This window comes from Hippopotamus amphibius, chromosome 1 (assembly GCF_030028045.1).
Source record: "Hippopotamus amphibius kiboko isolate mHipAmp2 chromosome 1, mHipAmp2.hap2, whole genome shotgun sequence".
NCBI classification, from domain to species: domain Eukaryota; kingdom Metazoa; phylum Chordata; class Mammalia; order Artiodactyla; family Hippopotamidae; genus Hippopotamus; species Hippopotamus amphibius.
The window spans coordinates 120,050,774-120,074,960 of NC_080186.1; the positions used below are offsets into that span (position 1 = coordinate 120,050,774).

Sequence of the window (24,187 nt, forward strand, 5' to 3'; positions counted from 1 at the left end):
CATTTCATTAGCCTCTGTCACTCATCTCTCTTTATGCCCCATTTCTTATTAACCATCCTTCTGATTGACATTCTTTCTTTGGTTATGTGCATATGTGAGATTAAGGCTTGCCTTGATCTCAACTGGAATTGCTATACCTCTCCTGTGATCCAGATATATAGTGTTTTATTTAATCTCCAAAAGTAAAAAATAATCCCCCTAAAACATCCACCCTTATTTCTCTCACTTTCAAATTATAGTAGAGGACGTGGATGGTGAAGATATTCCCTCAATACACCACTTGCCACCAGCCAAGCTACTAAACTGCGTTTGTAAATAGACACAAAGAGAGAAGCTATAAACTGGTTAATAGGATCCTGTGGCTTTCAGGGCTGGAAGTGTCACCTAATTTATCACTTGCCCTTTCAGCAAGATCCTCTCATATTTAAAACAGCAAAACAACAATAATAACAAGAAAAACTCTTAAGAGAATGTATTGCTTGGTTAATAGCTATTCAACTTTAAATCTTCATTAAATGGACAATTTTTAGAAAAATATGAATTGATAAAATTGATCTACATATGTGTGTAAACCTCAAAATATGAACACAGAAAATATTGTAAAACTTATATAAGTATTTTCTCCTTTGAGGATGTAAGAGACAAAGCCTATTACTGCTGAATTCCTCACATCTTTAAAGAATAGATAATTTTTGTGCTAGCAAATTAAAAAAAAAAAACTTGGCATAAGATAAAAAGCACTCATTTATGATTCAGGAAACTTGGCAAAGCACAAAAAAGGAAATAAAGTCCCAATCTAGTTGTTCAGGCTGTTTGGACACTTGTAATTTCCCTTCTTCTGCTGGAGATTTTTCTTGGTGAGCTGAATTTCCAGCTTCCCAAGGAGCCTGAGGAACAGAAGAGCTTTTGCCAGCATCCTCCACAATATTGGAAATAAGAATAGAGTTCTAGTCTCTGTTGGGTCAGAAACAGAGCATGGAGTGAGAAGATCTGGGTGATGGATTTCAGCTGGTCACAATCCCTGCAGTGTACTGGCTCAACACAGGGCACTCTACTCCAGCTGGTGGTTCTGAGAAACTAGGACTTTGGGGCTCAAAATAATCTTATGTGATTTTGACGAAAGGGTTTTCTAGAATCTAAAAATGTCCATGTTGGAAGAAAACGTACTATGGAGTCTGACCCCATCCTGAGTTTTGTAACTACCCACCAAGTGACTGTACCTGTAGTTACACTTCACCAGTGACATGGACCTCACTGTGCCCCAAAGCATCCATTTCAGTTTTGGATAACTGACTATAGAAAACTCTCCTCTAATATTATGAGTCAAAACTGCCTCTCCCTATTTGCTCACAACAAATATGAACCTCCCCAACATGCAACAGAAGCTAAGGGGAACTTGTAGCACTTCTAGAGGCCCTTTAATGCTCAAACACACATGGCCCAAATTACTGAACATGTCTCCCTAGAAGAGGGTACTACCTTCCCACAGAAGGAAGTGGGACCCAAGCCTCTTCTGCTTTGGCATTCCTGCTCATCTTATCTGGAATTCCTATCACCTGGCTGGCTCCTCACCCCAGCCACATAACCTTCTTCTGTTGAGCCTCTAGGGAATGGCATACCACTTTCCTTTTAAGTTTTAATCACAGTCTCATCCTTAATACATTTTTAATGATTACTTAATTCCAGAAAGATATATAAAACCTCCCTCATGCCCTACCTGGTGTCCTTTTAGTTTGTGACTTGCCAAATGAACTCTCTTAGTCTACAATCTTTGGTTTGGGAGCACACAAATCTCTTTTGTTCTATCAATAGAATATGGCTCTTGCCTATTTTGGAAGTCAAAAATGAACACGGATTTGCACATTCACAGTGGGGTTCTGGCCCCTGCCTGAAGCAATGGCTGTCTAAACCCCAAGTGTTGGCAGGTGTGGGGAGCCATGATTACAGGGGTGGAAAAATATTTTGGAATCCTTCAGAGAAGAAGACACATAAACTGACCCAGGAGATCCTCCTTACACTCTAACTACAAAACTTGATTAAATGTAATTGAAATGTTTTAAGTATGCCACTGAAGTTCAGAAACAAAGGGGAACTCACTGTTGGAGAGCTGAGGGGAATCTGAAGTTCTGGTGTCCCAAGGGATTATCAGAACCATAAATATACCTTTGAGGCCAATGTTATATATCTATAAATGGGGATGAAGTGTAAGTGTGACCTTGAACTTGTAGGAATGCTGTGAAAAGCTAGATAAGAGGCTGGGTGAATTAGGGTAAGAAAGTGTCTGTCTTCTGTTCTGGGAGGCCAGTGTAGGGGCTGAAACCTGCCCTGTTGCATGAGAGGAATGTGAAAAAGTGGAATCCAAGCCTGCATTGTGTGTGGGTGCAGATGTGAATTCTAACTACATGGCAGAAATCAGAGCCCAGAAACTACCTTAAAAATAGGTGGTTTTACAGGTGCAGACACGTCAAAACCTATCAAATTGTACACTTCAAGTACGTGCAGTTTCTGTACACCAATTAACCCCCCAATAAAACACTTTCTAAAAAATTAAAAAAAGAAAAGTGGTGCTTATAAAGACCCAAGCTGGGACAAGTATGAAACTGACTCATGGGGAGACTTCTACATCAGGGTACAATGTGTGGACTAATTGTTCAAAGATATTAAGTAAGGAATTAAGCCTATAATGCAAAAATGAACACTTTGAAGAAATAACAGACATAAGGGAGTGGGAAGAAGAAGAAATTTTGAGCAAATAAATATGTAAAAGACATTAGTACATCTAATGTAGTTAAGAGATATTTAAAAAATAAAATTGAGAAGACTCACTGATGGGTTGGCTATGGAGTTGAGGTAGAAAAAGACATCAAGGATGATAGCATGGATACATCATTGACTAGGGTGGGAGACACTCAAGGAGGACCAGGCTTAGGTGCTCAATTTTGAACCTATTGAGTGTGAGATGACTTTAAGACATGCTGTCAGTACAGTTGGGTATAAAAATTTAGAGCTGGAAGGTCTCTAGACCTAAAGCTCCAAAGATACCAGGGGACCATGCCGTAGGGAATCACATTCACATTGATGGGCAGAGATCCAAAATGGAGAAATGTCATCACAGGGCTAAAATACCTGAAAGCTTTATGTAGAAAAAAAGACACAAATGAAATTCAGAGGAGGGAGAGGTCACTTCTGGCTGGTGCAATCAGGAAAGACTTCATAAGGGAGGTGTCTTGTGCCCTGCTTCCTTACGCTGAAGCACTTCAGTCCCTTCAGCCCCCCTTGATATGACTGGAAGGGGTCACCTTCAGGACCTCCATCAATGGGGTCAGCATAGTGCCCATCTGCACCTAGGCTCTCCAGGCCAGCCTCCTCCCAAATTCAAGGCTCTTCCTTATGTCTGTTCTTGTCCTCATCCCACACCTTCTGGCTACTTGTCCAGTCCAGGAGGCAGTTTTATCAGTGCTTTCATCATGCTTCCTGGCAGAGCAGGCCTTCAATAAAAGCTGGACACCCTGACATGGGTCCAAAGCGGGTAGACTGAGAAAAGATGGATGAGATTTGCTGCATGGGAATGGTCCCTCCAAACTAGTCATGACACAATGGCCCAGCTGGTGCCAGGACCCCGTGCTCACACATCAGTAACAAGAGGGGACAGAAGTCCACAGTTATCCTCTCTGAGCTCCAGCTCTATTATGCTTCCATGGGATTCTGGGTATATTAGGATCAGTAATGTCTTGAGGAAGAGGAATCCAAGCTGGCCTGTCCCAGTTGTATGTGTTGACTGAGGTAGGATGTTCTGTCTGCTGAGGGCATCTTTCTGGTGTGCAAAAGCTAGATTAGAGTGCAAGTTCTGTTGCAGCCATGAGTGACTCTTGGGTTGTGAGTAGCGGCTGCCCTTTCCAAGAGTCATACCCAGGAAGTGCCCTCCCTCCCACATAAGTCTGGCCAGGGCCGTCCAAGTGAGAGCTCTCTCTGCCCCCACTGCTCCCCAGCCCTTGTCCCCACATGGCAGATGTGGGAGAGTTCCAGGCTTGAGGCAGAGGAGGTTCTGGCTGTGGTGGGCGGGGTTACACCAACCCCAGTCACTGACTACAGAGTCTTGTGGGTTAGGAGTCTGGGTCTCTCTGCTAAGGACAAGGAGTAGGGAGGTGAAGGAGCAAAGGTCTTCTGAAGGTCCTCAAGAATTTCTTGCAGTCCATGGTGGAGGGTAGGGGTGACAAGGTGGTCACTGAAGGCGGAGGCCTGGTAACAGTGGAAGCTGAGGTCCCTGTGCAGCTGCTCCAGACCACTTCCCTATGGCGGAAAAAAGCCAACTCCTTGGACCCAGTCCCTGGCAACTCCCTAAGAAGTCATTACTACACCTGTTACCAGAGCTCTGAGAAATCACCTTTGGGTCCACACAAGGCCACATTCCAGGGCCTGGCACCACCTGGAGGCTCAGCAGGACCCACTCCTGTGCCCACCACCACAGACCACCACTTTGTCCCACCTCTCAGCAGCCAGCTTGTGCTTTTTCTTAAGAAGGAGTAAAGCACCCTTCTGATCAATCTCTCTAAGCCTTGAAGGACCCTGTTGATGCTGCATTTACCTGACTCAGGAAGGCTACATACGTGACTTTTAGCTGAAGATCTTCTGTCAGAACTCATACTGAGGACCGGCCAGAGACTTCTTTGGGCTAAGAAAGGGCTAGGCTTCAACCTTCCCTGTAATAAGGAGTCTGACTCCATCTTTGATGTTTGACTCCCTGCCCCAGCTTTACTGAGGTATCATTGATATTTAAAACTATACATAGTTAATAAATACAAATAGGTGAGTTTGAACATGTGTATACACTTGTGTTACCTTCTCCACAATCCAGGCAATGTTTATTACCAAACATCACCTCTAAAAGTTTTCTTGTGTCCTTTTGGGGGTGTGTGTATGTGTGTGTGTATGGTAAGAAAGCTTAACATGAGATCTACCCTCTTAACAAATTTTCAGTACACAATATCTTATTTTTATCTGTAGGCACTCTGTTTTACAGCAGGTCTCTGGAACATGCTCATCTTGTGTAGCTCTAACTTTGTACCCATTGAATAACAACTCCCCATATTCTCCTACCCCCAACTGATAACCAATATTCTATTGTCTTCTTTTATACTTCTGATTGTTTTAGGTACTTCATAAGTGAAATCATGCAGTATTTGTCATTCTGTGACTGGTTTATTTCACTGAGCATAATGTCTTACAGGGGCATCCATGTTATCGTAAATAGTAGGATTTCATCCTTTTTGAAGGCTGAATAAAATTCCAGTACATGCATATACTACATTTCCTTTATCTGTTTACCTATTGATGGACTTTTGGGTTGTCTCCATATTTTGGTTATTGTGGGTAATGCTGCAACGAACATGGGAGTTTGGATAACTCTTTGAGGTCCTGATCCCAGTGATTTTGGATATATCCCCAGAAGTGGGATTGTTAAATCATTTGACACAGTCATTCAGGACCTGCAGATCCTCACAAAGGAGCTCAGAAAGAGGTTGGCCATTGCCCCCCACACCATATAAGACCCTTCCATTTTGCTTGTTTCTAAAAACTATTGGGGAAGTCAAGGGTTGCTCTATCCCTGACACTATCAAGAAACAACTCTTGACCCTTTCAGCACTCATGGCATTAAAACAAGCTCAACATCTTTCAGGCCTTTCTGGGTTCTGGAAGCGATGTATAATGTCTTTACAAATTTTACATAAGCCCATTTCTGCTGTTACTCACAAATCAGCCCACTTTGATTGTGGCCCCTTACAAGAAATGGCTCTAGAGTCTGTCCAGATCTCAATACAACAGGCACTCCTATTGGTCTCCCGAGATGCTCCTTCACTGTAGAGATTTTAGCAAACTTCCCTCTCGGGACCTCCCATGTGGCCAAAAGTTGCCCATGGATTTCTGATGCAAGTTGTCCTCTTCTGGTCCTGTGCTGTATGCCATCAGAGCAACATAGGACCATTGCTGGTTGCATCCCAGGCTCTCCAGGAAATAGAGACTCTTACCAGGCCCCAGGCCCATAACACTTCACACCTAGCTGCCATCAATTCTTATGTCATGTAAACAGCACCTGCATGTTTGGCATGGTTGCTGAGGCCTCCTTTCTAAAACAAACATCTTTATAAAGCTTTGAGCACAGAGGCTGGTCCAAACAATACTCAATAAAGCTATCACTGTTATTATTACTTGACCAAGGCCGTAGACACAACCAGTGTTCTCATTTGGGAACCTGGTGTTGCCAGTTCACCAGCCAGTGCCCTTTCTTCTCCACCAAGCACCCCTCTCAGGGGCTCCTCCCCAGAGACCAGAGGACAGCATCAAATGAAGGGTCCAAGTCCAGGGAGCCATGCATCTGTATATTCCATTGCACAGGAGGGAGTGCTGGTGCCATCGGAACCTTTATGTTCAACAAGTTGCTGACTTTAAGAAGACATTCAGTGCATTGTGTTGAGAGCAGCTGGCTTCCCCAGCCACTGTCAGGTACCAAGTGCTCAGGTACCTGAGTACATCTGTGCAACTGGAGGGAGAGTGGCAGAGGGAAGACGGGAAGGATATTCTGCATATTTTTGTAGTTCTTGTGTAGAAAAAAAATATTTAATATATTATAGATACAAATATAAATATAAATCATACATATATATTTCTCAGTTGGCTCCCAAGATTTCTCACTCTAATCCCCACAACTCTGAACATGACCAGTTTTACTTCTTGATTAGACTATGCAGCTTTAAGAAGGGGAGATGATCGGGAAGGCCTATCATAATCACATGAGCTCTTCAAACAAGAGTTTTCTCCAGATGGTGGAAAAAAGAGGAACAGAGAGATCCAAATCTCCATTGCTGCAATGGAGGGGCCCTGGGGAAGGACTTGAGCAAGGCCTCTGAGAGTTGGACGTTGTCTGTGGCTAGCATGTAGTAAGACCTATAACCACAACGAACTGAATTCTTCCAATAAGAATGAGCTTAGAGAAGGACCCCAAGCTCCAGATGAGAATGCTGTCTGCTGAAACATTGATTTCAGCTTTGTGAGACCCCAATCAGACAACTCGCCAAGATGTGTCAAACGTCTCACCTACAGAACTGAGAGATAACAAATGGGTGCTACTTTAAGTCACAAAGTTTGTGGTAATTTGTTATGAACCCAATACATGTTTAAGCAAATAACATTTTTTTATGAAAAAATAACTCTATTTTCCAAACCAAAAAAAAAAATGATGCAATAAACATGCTTTAATGAAATATATGATTTATGTATGTTTCTCCAATTTTGTGGCAGCCTGATTGCAGATTTCTGTTATAAGGTGGAAACTCATTTCTCCCTTAAATCCTAGATCTGAAGGGGGTCAAGGACCTCACTATAGCTATTTGGGTGGTTTTTTCAGAAAGGTTGAATAACAGAGTGGATTCAGAGCTTTGTGTACAGAGCAATCATTATTCCCCAAGGGCAGGAAAGAAAGGGACACATCCTTCCATTTGCCAGCTTTCCAAGAAAATCGCTGCTTGGAAATGAGTCTTTTGGAACATGGGGTGGGACTCCGAGTGACTGAGATGAAACACAGTGGGTGCAAGAGTGAGGAATTAGAGTGGATCATACTGTCTCAGTTGCCACCTGTGGCTCAGCTTCCCAGGCCCTGGCAACTTAGCCCTCTGGATGGGCAGGGCCCTGTATCCTGGCTCCACTCAGTTGCCATTCATTCCCAGGGTTCCTGAACCACTTACCCTGCAGAAGGCAAATGCAGACCAGAAGCTGGGAGGCCCAGCAGAGGTGTAAGCCCCTGAGAAGGGACCTCCTTTCTGGCTGCCTGCTCAGCTGCAGAAGACAGAGAAGAACGACGCTATCCAGCCAGGCCTAGAGAGAAAGAAACTGTGACCACATTTGTTGGTCACTGACTAAGAAGTGAGTTCTGGGGAAATGACCCCGGCAGAGAGCCAGGGTGATAGGCTAAAATGAAACCAAAACTCTTTCCGAAGGATGTCAAGGCTCTTTGTTACTTCTGGTAACAGAGACTTCCTTTGTCTTCTTGAACATTCTGACCTCTGTCATTCTGTGTCTCTGCGTGCTATTTTCCTGCCAAGAACACGTTCTTCAAGCTGATTCTCACTAACAAACTTGTGGTGACCTGTCAACTGCCTTCACATTCTTTACCTCTGAAAACTTCTCTGAGAGTTCAGGCCAATGGAGGTTGCTTCTGAGCTCACAACTGCATTTTGTGTATAGCATCAGTATAGCAAGTTTCTTTTTCTAGTAGAGTCGTTTGAGTTTCTCCCTGAAGACTGTCAGCCCCTTGAGGGCTGAAATTGAACTTTATCATCTCTGTCCTCCCAGGATCTTCTTTGCTGAATCTTAATAAGCGCTGAACCCCCAGCACCACTGTAGGCACTCAATAACTAATTGTAGACTAAATGAACCAACAGCATCTCTTAGGGACCTGCCTGGCACCGTGCTGGGCAGTCCCCACTCTGCGTTTTCACACACTTCATCCACCCACACTTTGCCACTTTCCTGGGTCTATAGCTCTGTCCCAGGCAACCTTGCTCACCAATGCCAGCCTAGGCTCAGGCACGGAAGTTGTGCTTTTATAACAAGACTGGGCTAGGCCCTCCTGGATATGGTGGTTGTCTTCTGTTCCTACCCTCTTCAGTGAGTCAAGTTTCCTTTCTCATTTTCAATAAATGTCAACTGTCAGTTGCCTAGCTAAGAAGCTGCGAGCAAAGAACAAAGCTCTGAGTGAAAAGTGCTAACTCCCCACATCCCCAATGCAAATGTTGGTATTTACCTTGTCCTGGGAACCAGTATTCAAAGGCTTAGAGCCTGCAGGTTTGACTTCACTCCCACACCCTCAATAAACTCAGGTCACTGCATACAAAACCATATTACAGATGTGAAACGAGTCCTAGAGAGGTTATGTGACCAATAAAAGGTCACGTAGCTAATCAATGGACAGAGTCTAGACTCATGAAACAAACTCAGGAATTATCCCCCAACTTCACAGCCTCTCTCCCATCCCACTGTGTGGCTTCCAGCAAGTCACCTGCAGTCTAGTCTCTTCTCTCCCCAAAACTGCTCTGAAGCATCCCAGACAAGAGAATATTCAGCATTGGCTTTATTGCCCCTCTACTCCACATGGTAATGAGGAAATAACTTGCAAAGGCAATCTGTGAAGCTTGTGGTCAGAAACTTTTTCTTACATGCAGTCAAAATCTAAGCAGTTCATCTCCTAGTCACCTGCATGGTAAAGGAGAGCAAGTCTCATCTGCCACCACTCCCACTCATGTCCCTATACCGATCCTGAAAGGACTCCTTCTTTGGGAACTGTTTGATTATGAAAATGATTTCTTTGCAGTAGGGTGGGAAGAGGGGCCTGGGGATGGGAGCCAGTAACGTGGCTGGAGGCCAGGGACATTGGGAAGGAGTCAGCCAATACACGTTCCAAGCTGACTTTTTACATGCCAAGAAGTTTTAAAAAAAGTCTAATCCTAACTTTCCATCTATCCTGTGCCAAGGCATAACACACAAACAACCACATGTGCACCAACCACAGAAACTTTGATAAGAGTTTATTATACACAGTGGTCTTTCGCCGGTAATGTTTGTGGAATTAAAGGAAAGCAGACTTTGATGTGCGGCAGCAGATCCTGCACGTGTGTGGGAGATGGGGGGCGTGCGGGCAGGTGCCATGTAGGAGAGAAATAGAGAGTTGAGAGAGATGGGGAGTTCAGGAAGAACAAGAGATCTGAGATGTAGGCCCCTGAGAATTCACAGAAATTGTAGGGAAGTCTCTGGATCTCTACAGGACTTGGGATGCAATCATACCTATTTTATTTGACCCATTTCCCCTACCCCCCACCCCTACATCTGGCCACCACCAATCTTTTTTTCTCTTTCTATGAGTTTTTTAGATTCCACATATGAGTGAAGTCCTACAATATTTGTCTTTTTCTGTCTGATTTATCTCACTTAGCATAAGTCCTCAAGTTTCATCCATGTTGTTCCGAGTGACAGGATTTCCTCCTTTTTTATGGCTGCATAAACTCCATTGTGATATAAATATATATCATATCTTCTTTATCCACTCATCTGTCAATGGACACTTAGGTTGTTTCCACATCTTGTCTATTGTAAATAATGCTGCATGTGGTAAACATGGGGGTGCAGATATCTCTTTGAAATGATTATTTCATTTCCTTAGGATATATACCCAGAAGTGGATTTGATGAATCATATGGTAGTTCTATTTTTAATTTTTGGAGGAACCTCAGTGCTGTTCTCCATAGTGGCTGCACCAGTTTACATTCCCACCAACAGTGCACAAAGGTTCTCTTTTCTCCACATCTTCACCAGCACTTGCTCTCTCTTGTCTTTTTGATAATAACCTTTCTAACAGGTGTGAGGTGATGTCTCACTCTGGTTTTGATTTGAATTTTCCTGGTTTTAATTTGAATGGTTAGTGATTTGAGCAACTTTGCATGTACCTAGTAGTCATTTGAATATCTTCTTTGGAAAAAATGTCTAATCAGGTCCTTTGCACATTTTTAAATTGTATTATTTGTGTATTTTTGCTGTTGAGAGTTATGAGTTCCTTGTATATATTTTGGATATTAACCCCTTAACTGATACATGATTTGCAATTATTCTCTCTCAAAATGATTTGCCTGTGCATTTTGTTGATCGTTTCTTTTGCTGTGCAGAAGCTTTTTAGTTTAATGTCACAGTCAGTATGTCTTATGTTGTATAATAAGGGGATAAGAGGTAGAAGAAAACAAAGATATTTGAGACATTACATATATAATATAAATGTATGCACTATACGCACATACACTACACACACATACCCACAAGCACATACACGGGTACTCATAGCAAAATGAGAAGAAAATACTCCTGACAATTACAGTCCTTGCTTCTGGTTTCTGTAACTGGTATATGGTCATAGCCGGTATTTATAACTACCTTCTTCCATAACCCATTTTGTTTTTCCTTTGCTTTCAGGATTGTGGTTTGGTGGCCCGCGGTTAAGTGTCAGTCTTTACCATGGCCCTGTAGTAGGCCAAAGGCCATTTCTCAGAAGGAGAGTAACTATCCACAATGACAGGGCTGTGCTCCAGAATCCTAAGGCCCTTCACTGTGATTCACGTATAGGGAGCTGCCAAGTCTCCAATCAGCATCCCTATTTGCCACTAACACTTCAAGTACCATTGGATCCGTTGGATCCCATGATTCAAGCAAGAAAGAAGCTTGCACAGCTGCCTGGACTTATTGCACAGCCTTCTCTTGTTCTGGGCCCTGCTTAAAACTCGTAGCTTTTTGGATCATCTGGTAAATGGGCTGGAATAGCACACCCACATGAAGAAGATGTTATTTCTCAAATCCAAAGAGATCCCCAGGCATTATGCCTAGGATTTTTTGTTTTGTTTTGTTTGGTTTGGTTTGGTTTGGTTTTGGTTGTAGGAGGGACCAAATGCAACAACATATCCTCCACCTTAGAAGGGATATTTCACTATGCCCCATACCATCGAACCCCTAGAGATTTCACTGAGGTAGAAGGTCCCTGAATTTTTGTTAGATTTACTTCCCACCCTCTAATATGCATAAGCTAGAGTAGTTGCAGCTACTTGCTCACTAGGTCTAGTCAGCACAGTGTCCTCAATGTAATGAACCAATGTGATATCTTTTTTTTTTTTTTTGATTTTAACAGCTTTTTTACTGGAGGAATTTATTGGTCAAGTACACACCATAAGAAAATTATCCCCCCCACCCTTCAAAAGGTAATGCAGAAAAATGAGATTCATAAGAGAAGTATACATTCAAAATAGGCAAAAATATGGTGCATGTTTTAAAAATGAAAGAAAATATGAAAATAATTTCACCCTGAAATGCCCTGATTTGCAAGTAACTTGGTACTTATTTCATATTAACTAGATCCAACTGCTCTAATAAATCTCTATTTACATATGTTTTAGAATATCTATTTTTTAAAAAATACCTGTTTTTAAGCCAAAACATAAGATCTGTATTTGTGCATCCACATATAAGTAAGTTATCTTCCTTGGTATCTTCACAGATCCAAGACGCTAACAGATTAATAATTTTTTAAAAAAATCTCAAGCCACAGATTAACAAATATATTTCCTCAGGCTTTCTAGATTACACTACTAAAAGTAACTTGTATGAATGTATTCTGGATTTTCAGATATAAATACCAGTCAGTGGTTGGTTGGCCATTACACGACAAGTATAATTATCCTCAGAACTGGATCACAGTATATAGAATGCCTTAATTTTTCTTAGTTCAAACCCTGTAATTTGACCCTAAAATTCGTAAGCCTACCCTTTCCTGTGCTTCAAGCAGACACACTGACTTTGCAGTCTATACTTCGTAAGAGAGCAAGTAATTCCAGCACAGAAGAAACTATATAATGAGGCCTGGGGGAGGACTTCACTGGCACCATTCCATTTTTATTTATCCAGACAGCTGCCTTCAGCCCTGCATTGAGGCCTCCTTGTATATCGGTTTCTAGTGTGTCACCAACCATCACACAGTCCCCAGGCTGTACTCCAAGGAGATCACAGGAGTAATAAAATATGGAAGGTGCCGGTTTCTCCTCTTCCTGCTCTCCACCTACAACAATAGCGTCAAAATAGGACTGACAGGCACAAGCCTCTATCGTCTCCCTCTGGGTCTGTGGTTCTCCATTTGTTAATAAGAGTAGGCGGACCTCCTTTCGAAGTTCAGTGCGCATGGCTTTGACATCTTCTGCTAGTGTCATATGCTGTAAACGTGTAGATCTCCACAGGAAATAACATTCTTCAGCTAATTTCCTATTGGCCGCACCACCTTTTGTTTCTTGGATTGCTTCTGCCCAGTGTGAAGTCCTGAGGTCAGTAATGCAGGTATTAGAAGGATGAAAACATTCCTTGCTGAGTTTAACTTGAACTTTGCTACAGATGATTTCAGCCTCTTCTTTGTAACGGTGTTTTGATTGTAAGAGCTTTATCACCTCCAACATGCCCTTCCGACCCGCCCCGGCCGTGTCGATGAGCGTGTTGTCCAAGTCGAAGAAGATGGCCCGCACCCGGCTCAGCCCCATGCCGCCGCCGCCGCCGCCGCCGCCGCCGCCGCCGCCGCCGCCGCCGCCGCCGCCACTCGCGAGCTTGTGCGAGACCGGCCTGCGGACCGGGAAGGCAGGGGCGGAGCCGCCGGGCCGCTTGACCCTTCTGCACCGGCGGGGCCCAATGGGATATCTTGTAGAAAGGAAAGGTGACCAAGATCCCTGCAAATTAAGTTATGGTATACAGGTGAGAGTCGGTATACCCCTCAACCAGGACAATGAAAGTGTATTACTGGTCTTGCCAGCTGAAAGAAAACTGCTTCCAGTGATCTTTCTTAATAGGGATGGAGAAACAAGGATTTGCCAGATCACTAGTTATATAGCAGGTAGCAGGGATTGAGTTAATCTGCTTAAGCAATGAAACCACATCTGGTATAGCAGCTGCAATTCGAGTCACCACTGTAAGCAAGCCTAACTCTTAGAATCCACCGTCATTCTCCAAGACCCATCTGTCTTCTGCACAGGTCAAATACGCGAGTGAATTGGCAATGGGAATCACCACCCCTGCATCTTTCAAGTTCTTGGCACTACTCTATGCAGTTCCTCTGTGAAAGCAGATTTACCCATGGTTTACTATGTTTTTTAGGTAGCGGTGGTTCTAGTGGCTTTCACTTTGCCTTTCCTATCAGAATAGATCTCACTTCACAAGTCAGGGAACCAATGTGGGGATTCTGCCAGTTGCTGAGTATGTCAATTCCAATTATACATTCCTATTATAAATTTGTGTATTTACTTACTTACTTAAAGCAAAGTAGATATATATATTTACTGTAAAAATTTGGCTCATGTGATTGCAGAGGATGGGTACATCCAAAAACTCCTGGGGCAGGCCAGAAGGCTGAAGACTCAGGGAAGATTTGCAGCTTGAGTCCAAAAGTAGTCTGCTGGAAGAATTTCTTCTTGCTGAGGGGAGGCCAGTCCTTGTCCCTATTAAGGCTTTCAACTGATTAGAAGAGGCCCACTCACATTATAAAGGGTAACAAGCTTTATTCAGACTCCAGAGATTTAAATGTTCATCTATCTAAAAAAACCTTTACAGAGACATCAAGTATAATGTTTGACCAAATAGCAGTGTGCCATGGCCCAGCCAATTTGACATATAAAATTAACAATTACCATCAGTATGGAAATAGAAGATGTGAACAATATTGTAAAACCAACTCGCCCTAACAGAAACACACAGACTATTCCACCCAACAACAGAATACACTTATTCTCAGGTGTGCTTGGACCATTCTCCAGGACCCTATATTAGGCCATAAAATAAGTCTCAATAAATTTAAGTAGAATAAAATCATGCAAATTATCTTCTCTGACCACTGGTGGGTGAAGCTAGAAATCAATAACAGAAGGAAGACTAGAAACTTCACCAATATGTGGAATTTAAATAACACACAATAAAACAACCTGTGGATCAGAGGCAAACTCACAAGGGAAATCAGAAAACAATATGAGAGGCTTTCAGCCTAAGATGGCAGTGTGGGAAGACCCTGAACTCACGTCCTCTCAGGGACACACTGGACATACATACAGAACAATTCCTTGTAAAGAAGAACTAAGTGCTGATTGAACAACTTCTGTACAAAACAAATGATAGAGGGACCACATAATGGTGTGTAGGAAAGGTGAAGATGTGGTGTAGACAGGAACCCTACCCCTGATGTGGCAAACTGCAGTAGGGAGGGATATCACCGAGGGGCCCATGCACACCCTGGGGGGCACCGTGAGAAAACAGTGATTTAAAGGTCACCTGGACTATACATGAAGGAAATCCATATACTAACTGTAGAGCATCTGCTAAGTGGGTGGGGCATTGCTGGAATTTTCTCCAGAGTTGGAGGCACGAGAGAGTGTCATTTTTGCATGTCCCTTCCCCTTGATAGCATGCATGGGAACATGGTCTAGGCACTCTAGTTGGCCTGCCAAGGCCACCCCAGCACACCCCAGGCACTTGGCCCCCACCAGCTACAGCTTCCCTCAAAGTTGGTCTAGCACCATGTACCTTGGATTCCCCCACCTGTTCTGCCCCAACATCAGCCATCCTTCCAAGGTGGCCTCAGTGTGGTGTGCCCCAGGACCATTCCCTCCCCTCAGGCCCGCACCTACTCCAGATCCAGTGGTCTTGCTGGGATGGCCCCAGCTCAGTGCACCCTGGGACCCCTGGCCTGTGCTCACTCCTGTGACAGACATCTTGGTGTGGCACACTCTGAGACCACACTCCCTGATCCATGCCTGCTCCAACTCCAGTCATCCTGCAAGGGCAGTACTGGCATGGCACACCACAGAAACTACCATGCTTGTGCCCCCTCCTGCCCCAGTCATCCTGTCAGGACAGCCCTAATGTGGCATACTCCCTACTGGCACCCACTCCAGTTCCAGGCAGCCTGCCAAAGCCTCCAAGCACACACAACCTACACATGGGATATGCCTTCAAGACCAGGAGAGGTAGCTGTTTGGCCTCATTCAGAGACACAAACACAGAAAGTCAAACTAAATGAAGAGAAAGGAAAATATGTTTCAAATGAAAGAATAAGATAAAACCCCAGGGAAAAACTCTAATAAAAGGGAAATGAGTAATTTACCAGATGAAGAGTTTCAAAATAATGGTCGTAAAAAGGCTAACTGAACTTGGTAGAAGAATGTAGGAGCACAGCGAGAACTTCACAAAGAGTTAGAAAACATAAGAAAAAACATATCAGAGCTGAAGAACTCAATAACTGAAAGAAGAAATACACTGGAGGGAATCAACAACAAATTAGATGATACAGAAGAATGGATGAGTGATCTGGAAGACAGAATAGTAGAAATGACTCAATCAAACAGCAAAAAGAAAAACTGATTTTAAAAAATATAGATAGTTTAAGGGACTTCTGGGATAATATCAAGTGTACTACCATTTGTATTATAGAGGTTCCAGAAGGAGAAGAGAGAGAGAAAGTGGCAGAAAAAATATTTGAAGAAATAATAACTAAAAACTTCCCTAACCTGGGGAAGGAAACACATATCCAGGTCTCGGAATCACAGAGTGTTTCAAGCAAGATGAACTCAAAGAGATCCACGGCAAGACATATCATAATTAAAATGACAAATGTGAAAGATAAAGAGAGAATGTTAAAGGCTGCAAGAGAAAAACAACTAGTCACATACAAGGGGACCCCATAAGACTATCAGATGATTTTCAGCAGAAACTCTGTAGGCCAGAAGGGAGTGGAATGATATATTTAAAGTGCTGAAAGGAAAAAAAACAACAACAAAACAAAACAAAACAAAAACTTGCAACCTAGAAGACTTTACTTGACAAGGTTATCAATCAGAATTGCAGGAGAGATAAAGAGTTTCTCAGACAAGCAAAAACTAAAGGAGTTTGTCACCATTAAACTGGCCTTAAAGAAATGTTAAAGGGTCTTCTTTAAGCAGAAAAGAAAAGGCCATAACTGGAAATAAGAAAATATATAAAAGGAATAAATCTCAGTGGTAAAGGCAAATATGTGGTAAAGGCAGTGGATTAGCCACTTAAAAACTAGTATGGAAGTTAAAAGACAAAAAGTAGTAAAATCTACTATAACTTCAAGAAATATTTAACAAGTTTACACAAAATTAAAAGATTTAAAATATGCCATCAAAGACATAAAATGTGGAAGAAGAGGAGGAAAAATGTAGTGCTTTTAGAATGCATCAGAACTTAAGTGACTATCAGCTTAAAATAAACTGCTATATGTACATGTATATATGAACCTTATCTTAACCACAAACCAAAACCTGCAGTAGATACAGGAAAAGACAAACAAACAAACATAACACTAAAAGAGAAAAATCATCAAACCAGAAAGGAGCAACCAAAAGAAGAAAGGAACAGAGAAGACCAGAAAAACAACCAGAAAACAATTAACAAAATGTCAATAATTAATACTTATTGATAATTACTTTGAATGTAAATGGACTAAATGCACCAATCAAAAGACACAGCATGGCTGAATGGATTAAAAAAAAAAAAAAAAAGGAAAAACAAAGCCCATCCATATGGTACCTACAAGAGGGAAATGAAAATGAAAAGAAAGCTGGGTTAGCAATACTTGTGTCAGACAAAGCAGACTTTTAAAAAAAGACTATAACAAAAGACAAAGGAATGCATTCCTCTAAGATCAGAAGCAAGACAAGGATACACAATCTTGCTACTTTTATTCAACATAGTTTTTGAAGTCCTAGCCACAGCAATCATAAAAGGAAATTTAAAAATTCAAACTGGAAGAAAATAAATAAAATGTCATTATTTGTAGATGATATGACATTATATATAGGAAACCTTAAAGACTCCACCAAAAAATATTAGAACTAATAAATTAATTCAATAAAGTTGCAGGATACAAAATTTATATACAGACATCTATTGCATTTCTATACACTAATAACAAACTATCAGAAAGAGAAATTAGAAAGCAATCCCATTTAAAATTACATCAAAAAGAAAAAAATACCTAAGAATAAATGTAACCAAGAAAGGAAAAGACCCGTACACTGAAAACTATAGGACATTGATGAAATAAATTGAGATGAACAAATAAATGGAAAGAGAATTCTGTTCTCATGGATCGGAAGAATCAATATAGTTAAAGTGTCCATACTACTCAAAACAACCTACAGATTCATTGCAATCTCAACTGAAATTCCAATGATAATTTTCAAAGAAATAGAACAAATAATCCTAAAATTTGTATGGAATCACACACACACACACACACACACAGAGCAAATATTCATAGCAATTTTGAGAAAGAAGAACAAAGCTGGAGACATCACATTGATTTCAAACTATCCTACAATGCTATAGTAATCAAAACAATATGGTACTGACATAAAAACAGACACATAGATCAATGGAACCGAATAGAGAGCCCAGAGATAACTCATATTCATAAGATCAATTAGTCTACAACATAGGAGGCAAGAATATACAATGGGGAAGGAGAGCCTCTTCAATAAACGATTTTAAAACACCTGGACAGCTGCACGCCAAAGAATGAAACTAGACCACTTCCTTATACCATATACAAAAATAAACTCAAAATGGGTTAAACGTTTAAACGTAAGACCTGAAACCGTGAAATTCCTGGAAGAAAATATAGGCAGTATGCTCTTTAACATCATTCTTAGTAATATTTTCTTGTATCTGTCTCCTCAGGCAATGGCAACAAAATAAAAAATAAACAAACAGTACTACATTAAAATAAGCAGCTTCTGCACAATGAAGGAAACTGTCAACAAAATGAAAAGGCAACCTCCTGAATGAGAAAAGATATTTGCAAATGATATATCTAAGGAATTAATATCCAAAATTTATAAAGAACTCATATGTGTCAATATCAAATGAAAAACCCAAACAACGCAACTGAAAAATGGGAAGGACCTGGAAAGAAATTTTTCTGAAGAAGAAAAATTCTGTATTTATCTGAAGAACATGAAGACACTAATTTGAAAAGATATGGGCACTATTGTTACAGCATTACTTACAATAGCCAAGGTATGGAAGCACCTTAAATGTCCATCAATAGATAAATGGATAACAGAAGATATAACTTATGTATACAATGGAATATTACTCAGCATAAAAAATAAATAAAATCTTGCCATTTGCAACAACATGATTGGACCTAGAGGATATTATGCTAAGTTAAATAAATCAAAGACAGACAAATACTTTCTGATTTTACTTATATGTGGCATCTTAAAAAAAAAACAAAAAATAACCAAAAAACAAATGAACAAACACAACAAAACAGAAACAGACTCATAGATACAGAACAAACTGGTGGTTGCCAGAGGCAGTGTTGGTGGGGCAATGGATGATATAAGTGAGGGAGATTAAAAGGTACAAACTTGCTGTTATAAAATAATTAAGTCACAGGGATGTAATATACACCATAGGGAATACAGTGGATAATATTGTAATAACATTGTAAGGTGACAGATGGCAACTAGTGTTATTGTGGTGGTCAGTTTGTAGTGAATAAAATTACTATAATGTAATGTATTGAATCACTATTTTGTACACTTGCAACTAATATGATATTGTAAGTCAATTATACTTAAATTAAAAAGAGAAAAGAAAACACTCTGAGATGTAGGAAAATGGAAACAGAACTGCCAAAAGCCAGTGGGAAATTTATGGTAGTAAATGCCTATATTTTAAAAGAAAAAAGCTTTCTAGCTAACGATAGAACTTTACACCTTAAAGAACTAAAAAGATGTGCAAACAAAACCCAAAATTAACAGATAGAAGGAAATAATTCAGATCATAGCTGAGATAAATGAAATAGATTATAGAAGAACAATGGAAAGAATCAATATAACTAAAATTGGTGTTTTGAAAAAACTCAAAATTGACAAACCATTAGTGAGGCTGACAAAGGAAAATTAGATAGAAGACACAATTCGCTACTCACAGAAATGAAATTGGGAACATTAATACTGACCTCACCAAAATAACAGGACTGGAAGAGAATATCATGAAAAATTACACATCAACAAATTATGTAATATAGATGAAATGGACAAATTCCTAGAAGTACAAATTAACAAAATGACTCAAGAAGAAATAGAAAATCACAACAAACCTAGAGCAAATAAAAAGATTGAGTTACTAACCAAAAAACATTCCAACAAAGAAAAGCCCAGGACCAGGTCTTTTCACTGATAATTCTATGCAACATTTAAAGAAGAGTTAGCACCAATCCTTTTTAATTCTTCTAAAATTAGAATTAAAAGTAGGTAAGAGAACACTCCCTAACTCGTTCTATGAGTACAATATTACACTGATACCAAAACCAGATAAGGAAACCACAAGAAAAGAAAATTATAGACCAATATAGCATATGAATACAGACACAAAAAATCATCAACAAATTACCAGCAAACTGAGTCTAATAATGTTTTTAAAAGATTATAAATAACCAAAGAGAATCTAATGTTAAAATTATTAACCTAATGTTTAAGTAAAAAATTCTTAGTATAACAATGGACACTAGCCCTAAGTACTCCACTTAATCTGGGCTCAAGAGACAGCCCTTGTTCCTCTGGGGGGAATGTGGCAGCTGGTCTCACTGAGGAACAATGCTTCAGTCTCCAATGTGGTACCTTCTGAAGAGATTTTCACAGGTAATTCTGCAAAAACAATGTTTGGTGTCACGCCCTGTAAACATTGGTAAGGGGGCTCACCACCTGGGTCAGCAAGAAAGAAGCTAAATTTTCTGCTAAACAAACAGAAACTGAAAAACTTTGGGTGGAATTATTAGTTAGCTGCTTCGAAATGGCACAGCAGTAGCTTGCTCTCCTGAGTGTGGTTTGCAGACCAAGTTTCCACACGCTGTGGGGAAGGAGAGGAGGCCCTTCAGCAGGTGGTTCCAAGACACCTCCCAGGAGCAGAGGCAGAGAAAACAGAGGCCCAGGCGGGATTCCCAAGGGGAGGCTTGAAGAGGAGTACCCCCCTTCCTCCTTGGAGGGCTGAGACGTGAGCACAGGGTGGCCAGAGCTCTTCTCTTTGAAGGTTCCCTAAACAGGCTCACCAGCTCTCAGTCCCTGACAGGACACAGGAATAGGGCAGGACAGGATGAAGAGACAGAGCAGAGGCCTTGAAGTTTCCACAGGAGAGGCCAGTCTGGGTGGGGGCACCGAATCCCAGAACATCACAGCTGGAAGTGGCCTTCGAGGGGATCTGCCCAGGCCCCTCCTGTCACAGAGGAGGAGGCTCCCCAGGGGGTGAACATGTCCTGGATCATACAGGGCAGAGCCAGACCCGGAGCCAGGGCTCCTCTCTCCCAGCCCAGTGCTTCTCCCCTGCGGAAGCTGCCCATCAGCTCCCCCATCTTGCCCCGTCCTCCCCAGGAGCTCCCCTCCCAGCACTGCTGTCTCATCACCAGGATCTGGGCAGTTCCTGGAGGCCCATCTTCCAGCCTCCCTCTCCTGGGAAAGAGGAAGCAAGTACTTAGAGGGGTTTAGCAGGGCAGGGGCTTCTGGCCAGCTGAGGGCTAGACAGCAGCCCAGCTGGACTCCCCACGTGCTGGAAAGGAGGGAGCCAGGGAGAGAGGAGGCTCAGCCCCTAGGCTGCAGGGGAGAATCTGTCCCAGAAGGGGCTGGTGAGCACAAGCTGTGAGGAAGATGGAAGAAGAAGTAGAAAGAGAAGGAAGGCGAAGTGCTCAGATCTACAAAAGATGCTAATCTTCAAAGAGAAAAAAAAAAAAAAAAACGTACTAGGGGAAGGTGTTGTAGTAAACAAGATTGAGTTTAAAATGTATTTATTTAAATAATATAAAGCTAAAAACTTTCATACATGTTAACAGAAAATTTTGTTCATTTTTTTTTTACCCTATCAGCACAGTGTGCAACCAACAATAGTTCCCTCTGAACTTGTCCTGTGTCATGCAGGACATCAGAGGGCATCAAATTCAGCCTCTATTGCTTTTTGCTATTTCCACTCTCTGCAGCCTGTTACGGCATGGACCCTTTCTTTCCCCATTCCTTGCCAACAGACACAGGGACACTCCAGATTCTAGTGGCTTCTCGGCTAATGCAACAGAAATAGCTTCACCTCCCAGGTAAATGTTTCCATCTGTGCAGCCTACCACACCTGAGCTCAGGGTTCTCAGCCTTGTCACCACCAAAAGGCCATTTTGCAATTTTTTTTTATGTTCATCCCAGAATTCTAAATCAAATATACATTTACCACATTTACAAATTACAAGACAGTGTTTTTCTCCTTTTGTTCACCAAGGACATCAGAACCTAAGGAGCCCTCCTAGTGGTCACCCACTCCCCTCCCTGGCTCCACCCCAGCTCCACACAGTTCCCTCCCTTCCCGGGAGCCCAGGCCACTCACTGAGGAGCAGGCTGTTTTATCCCGGGGGCCAAGGAGGTCCAGCAGAGGTGGGGGTCTTCTGAGTAGGGCCCCACTGCAGGCTGCCTTCCAGCCTGTTCAGCTGCAGAGGAAACTTCAGAGTGGGCAGAGGCAGGGGAAAAGTAAAAGCTTGAGCTCTAAGGGCCTTTTACACAATTCTTCCAGGGTGGAGCCAGCAAGCCAGTGCGTATTTGGCCTCTGGCCATCGAGTCGGTTGTGAGTAGACAGCCCCACCACTAGAGAAAAGTCTCATCTCATCTCCAGCACCTAGAGTATAAGCTCAGTAAATAACTGTGGCATAAATGTGTAAACTACCCCGGCCTATGATTTGCCTGACACTCTGTTGGACAAGCTCCATTCCCTGCAGGTGTGACTACTTTGGTGTTTTCACACTTCCCACCCTCACATCCACCTCCTACTCTTAGCGGCTTCCTCGGTAAGCCCCAGGAAGCCCTGACCACCGGCGTCAACCTGTGGTCGCGCACAGACATCTCACTTTACAGAGAGGCTGAACTAGGCTCCTCCTGGATTCTGTCTCTAACCCATTTAATGCGTTAAGTTTCCTTTCTGATTTTCCATAAACTTCAACCGGTTGCCTGCAAAAGAAGCTATGAACAAAGAATACGTTTCCTGTTCAAAGTGTAAACTCCCCAATTTCCCAGCGCAAATATTGGCATTTACCTTATGCTGAGAAACCAGTATTCATTGACCCTATGGCCTCCAGGTTGGACAATATTTACTATTTTCTGTGGACTTGCATGCATTATTTTCATTAATCCACAATATACATTCAATGGAAGCCTCAGACTAACCATATTATCTAAGAATTACACACACTTTATTGATAAGCATCCCAGATGTCCAGAGGATTGCGTAACTGGTTCAAGTTTATACCTTATAGTGAGTGGCAAGGTTCTCACAGGCTGTCAACACCAGCCCAACCATGGACATGCCCAGGAAGGGAAGGAGAGGGTTGATTTTGAGACACTCAAGTCAGGACTGTGAGAGGCCTGGGGAGGAAGAGTGTGGCTGTTTCCTGACTGGGGGCGGGAGGGGGGTGGGGAATGCAACCCAGGAGGATAAGGGGAAGACTTGGAGTAGATGCTCTGGGTTCCTGTCTTTTTCATGACCGGTTGACCACGGCAGCCCTGGTCTGGGCTACGGGGAGGAACAAATAGCTGTAGCAGCTGGCTGACAGTAGGCTGATCTCTGAATGTCTGTTCCTCTTTCCCTCATCTTCTAGACCCAACTATTTGCTGTTAAAAATATTTTTAATTTAAAAAGTTAGAATAAAATTTCATAAAATAGGATGAGGGGTGGTTTCAATGGGTCATTAAGGGAGGAATACATAAACACTGAGCAACTTTAGCTTTAATGAGAAAGAAGAATATAATTCAACTTGTATGTTAAAATGTAAAGCGTAGAAAATGGCGGGGTAAAAGCCTTCAAAAATTCTCTCTTCTGTAAAAGCAATGAGAACATCTGTTAACTTTAGAGTACTTTTTCAGAACTCTGAAAATTAACCTTAAGGCAACCCAAGGAGAATTTATTCAAGAAAAACAGCTTAATCTCAGTAAGAACAGAGAACTTCATGGTCTTGCCTCAGTCCCACCCTGTACTCTCTACCTCCATTGTAGTTTTGAAAAATAGCCTGAATTCACGGTGAAACTAGCAGTCTAGCAGCCACTTGAAAGAGCGGAACAGGGCTGAAGCTCTTTTTAAAAGTTCACGTGCAAAGAACTGTCATTGTTTGCCTCTCTGGTGGCTCCCTGGAAGACCCATTTGCAATGATGCCTGTATTTTACCTAACTCAGTGCTCTCTCTTTACTTGAAAGGAGGTATTTTATTGAAAGCAACTACAAGCAAGTGTTTTTAAACACTTGTGGCTATGTGCAGTAGTGGATAATAATTGAAGCAAACAATAGGCTCACCAAAAAGCTTTAAAGGAGAAACTGGGGAATTGGATGTCCATAGGGACTTTTGAAAGCTCTGACATATTCCCTGGAATCTAGAAGGCCCTTGCATGCATAGGGCTGTGTGTACTCCCAGTACTGTATTCATGTTTGTGAAAGGTCTGAGAAAAACCTAAGCTCTCATCTCTTGCTGGCATTGAGGATCTGCACAGGCAAGCTTTCCTGGCTGGCATGTAACAGAGAAGCACTAAATCGAA

At 42.0% G+C, this 24,187-nt stretch overlaps 1 protein-coding gene across 1 annotated transcript; it reads right to left on the reverse strand.

The window, feature by feature from the left end:
• Window positions 1-12,325: 12,325 nt before the first annotated feature.
• Window positions 12,326-13,109, reverse strand: LOC130834973 (N-acylneuraminate-9-phosphatase-like). Its single transcript, XM_057706123.1, has one exon. It carries the CDS (start codon window positions 13,107-13,109, stop codon window positions 12,363-12,365), a length of 747 nt encoding a protein of 248 aa, XP_057562106.1. The 3' UTR covers window positions 12,326-12,362.
• Window positions 13,110-24,187: the final 11,078 nt, after the last annotated feature.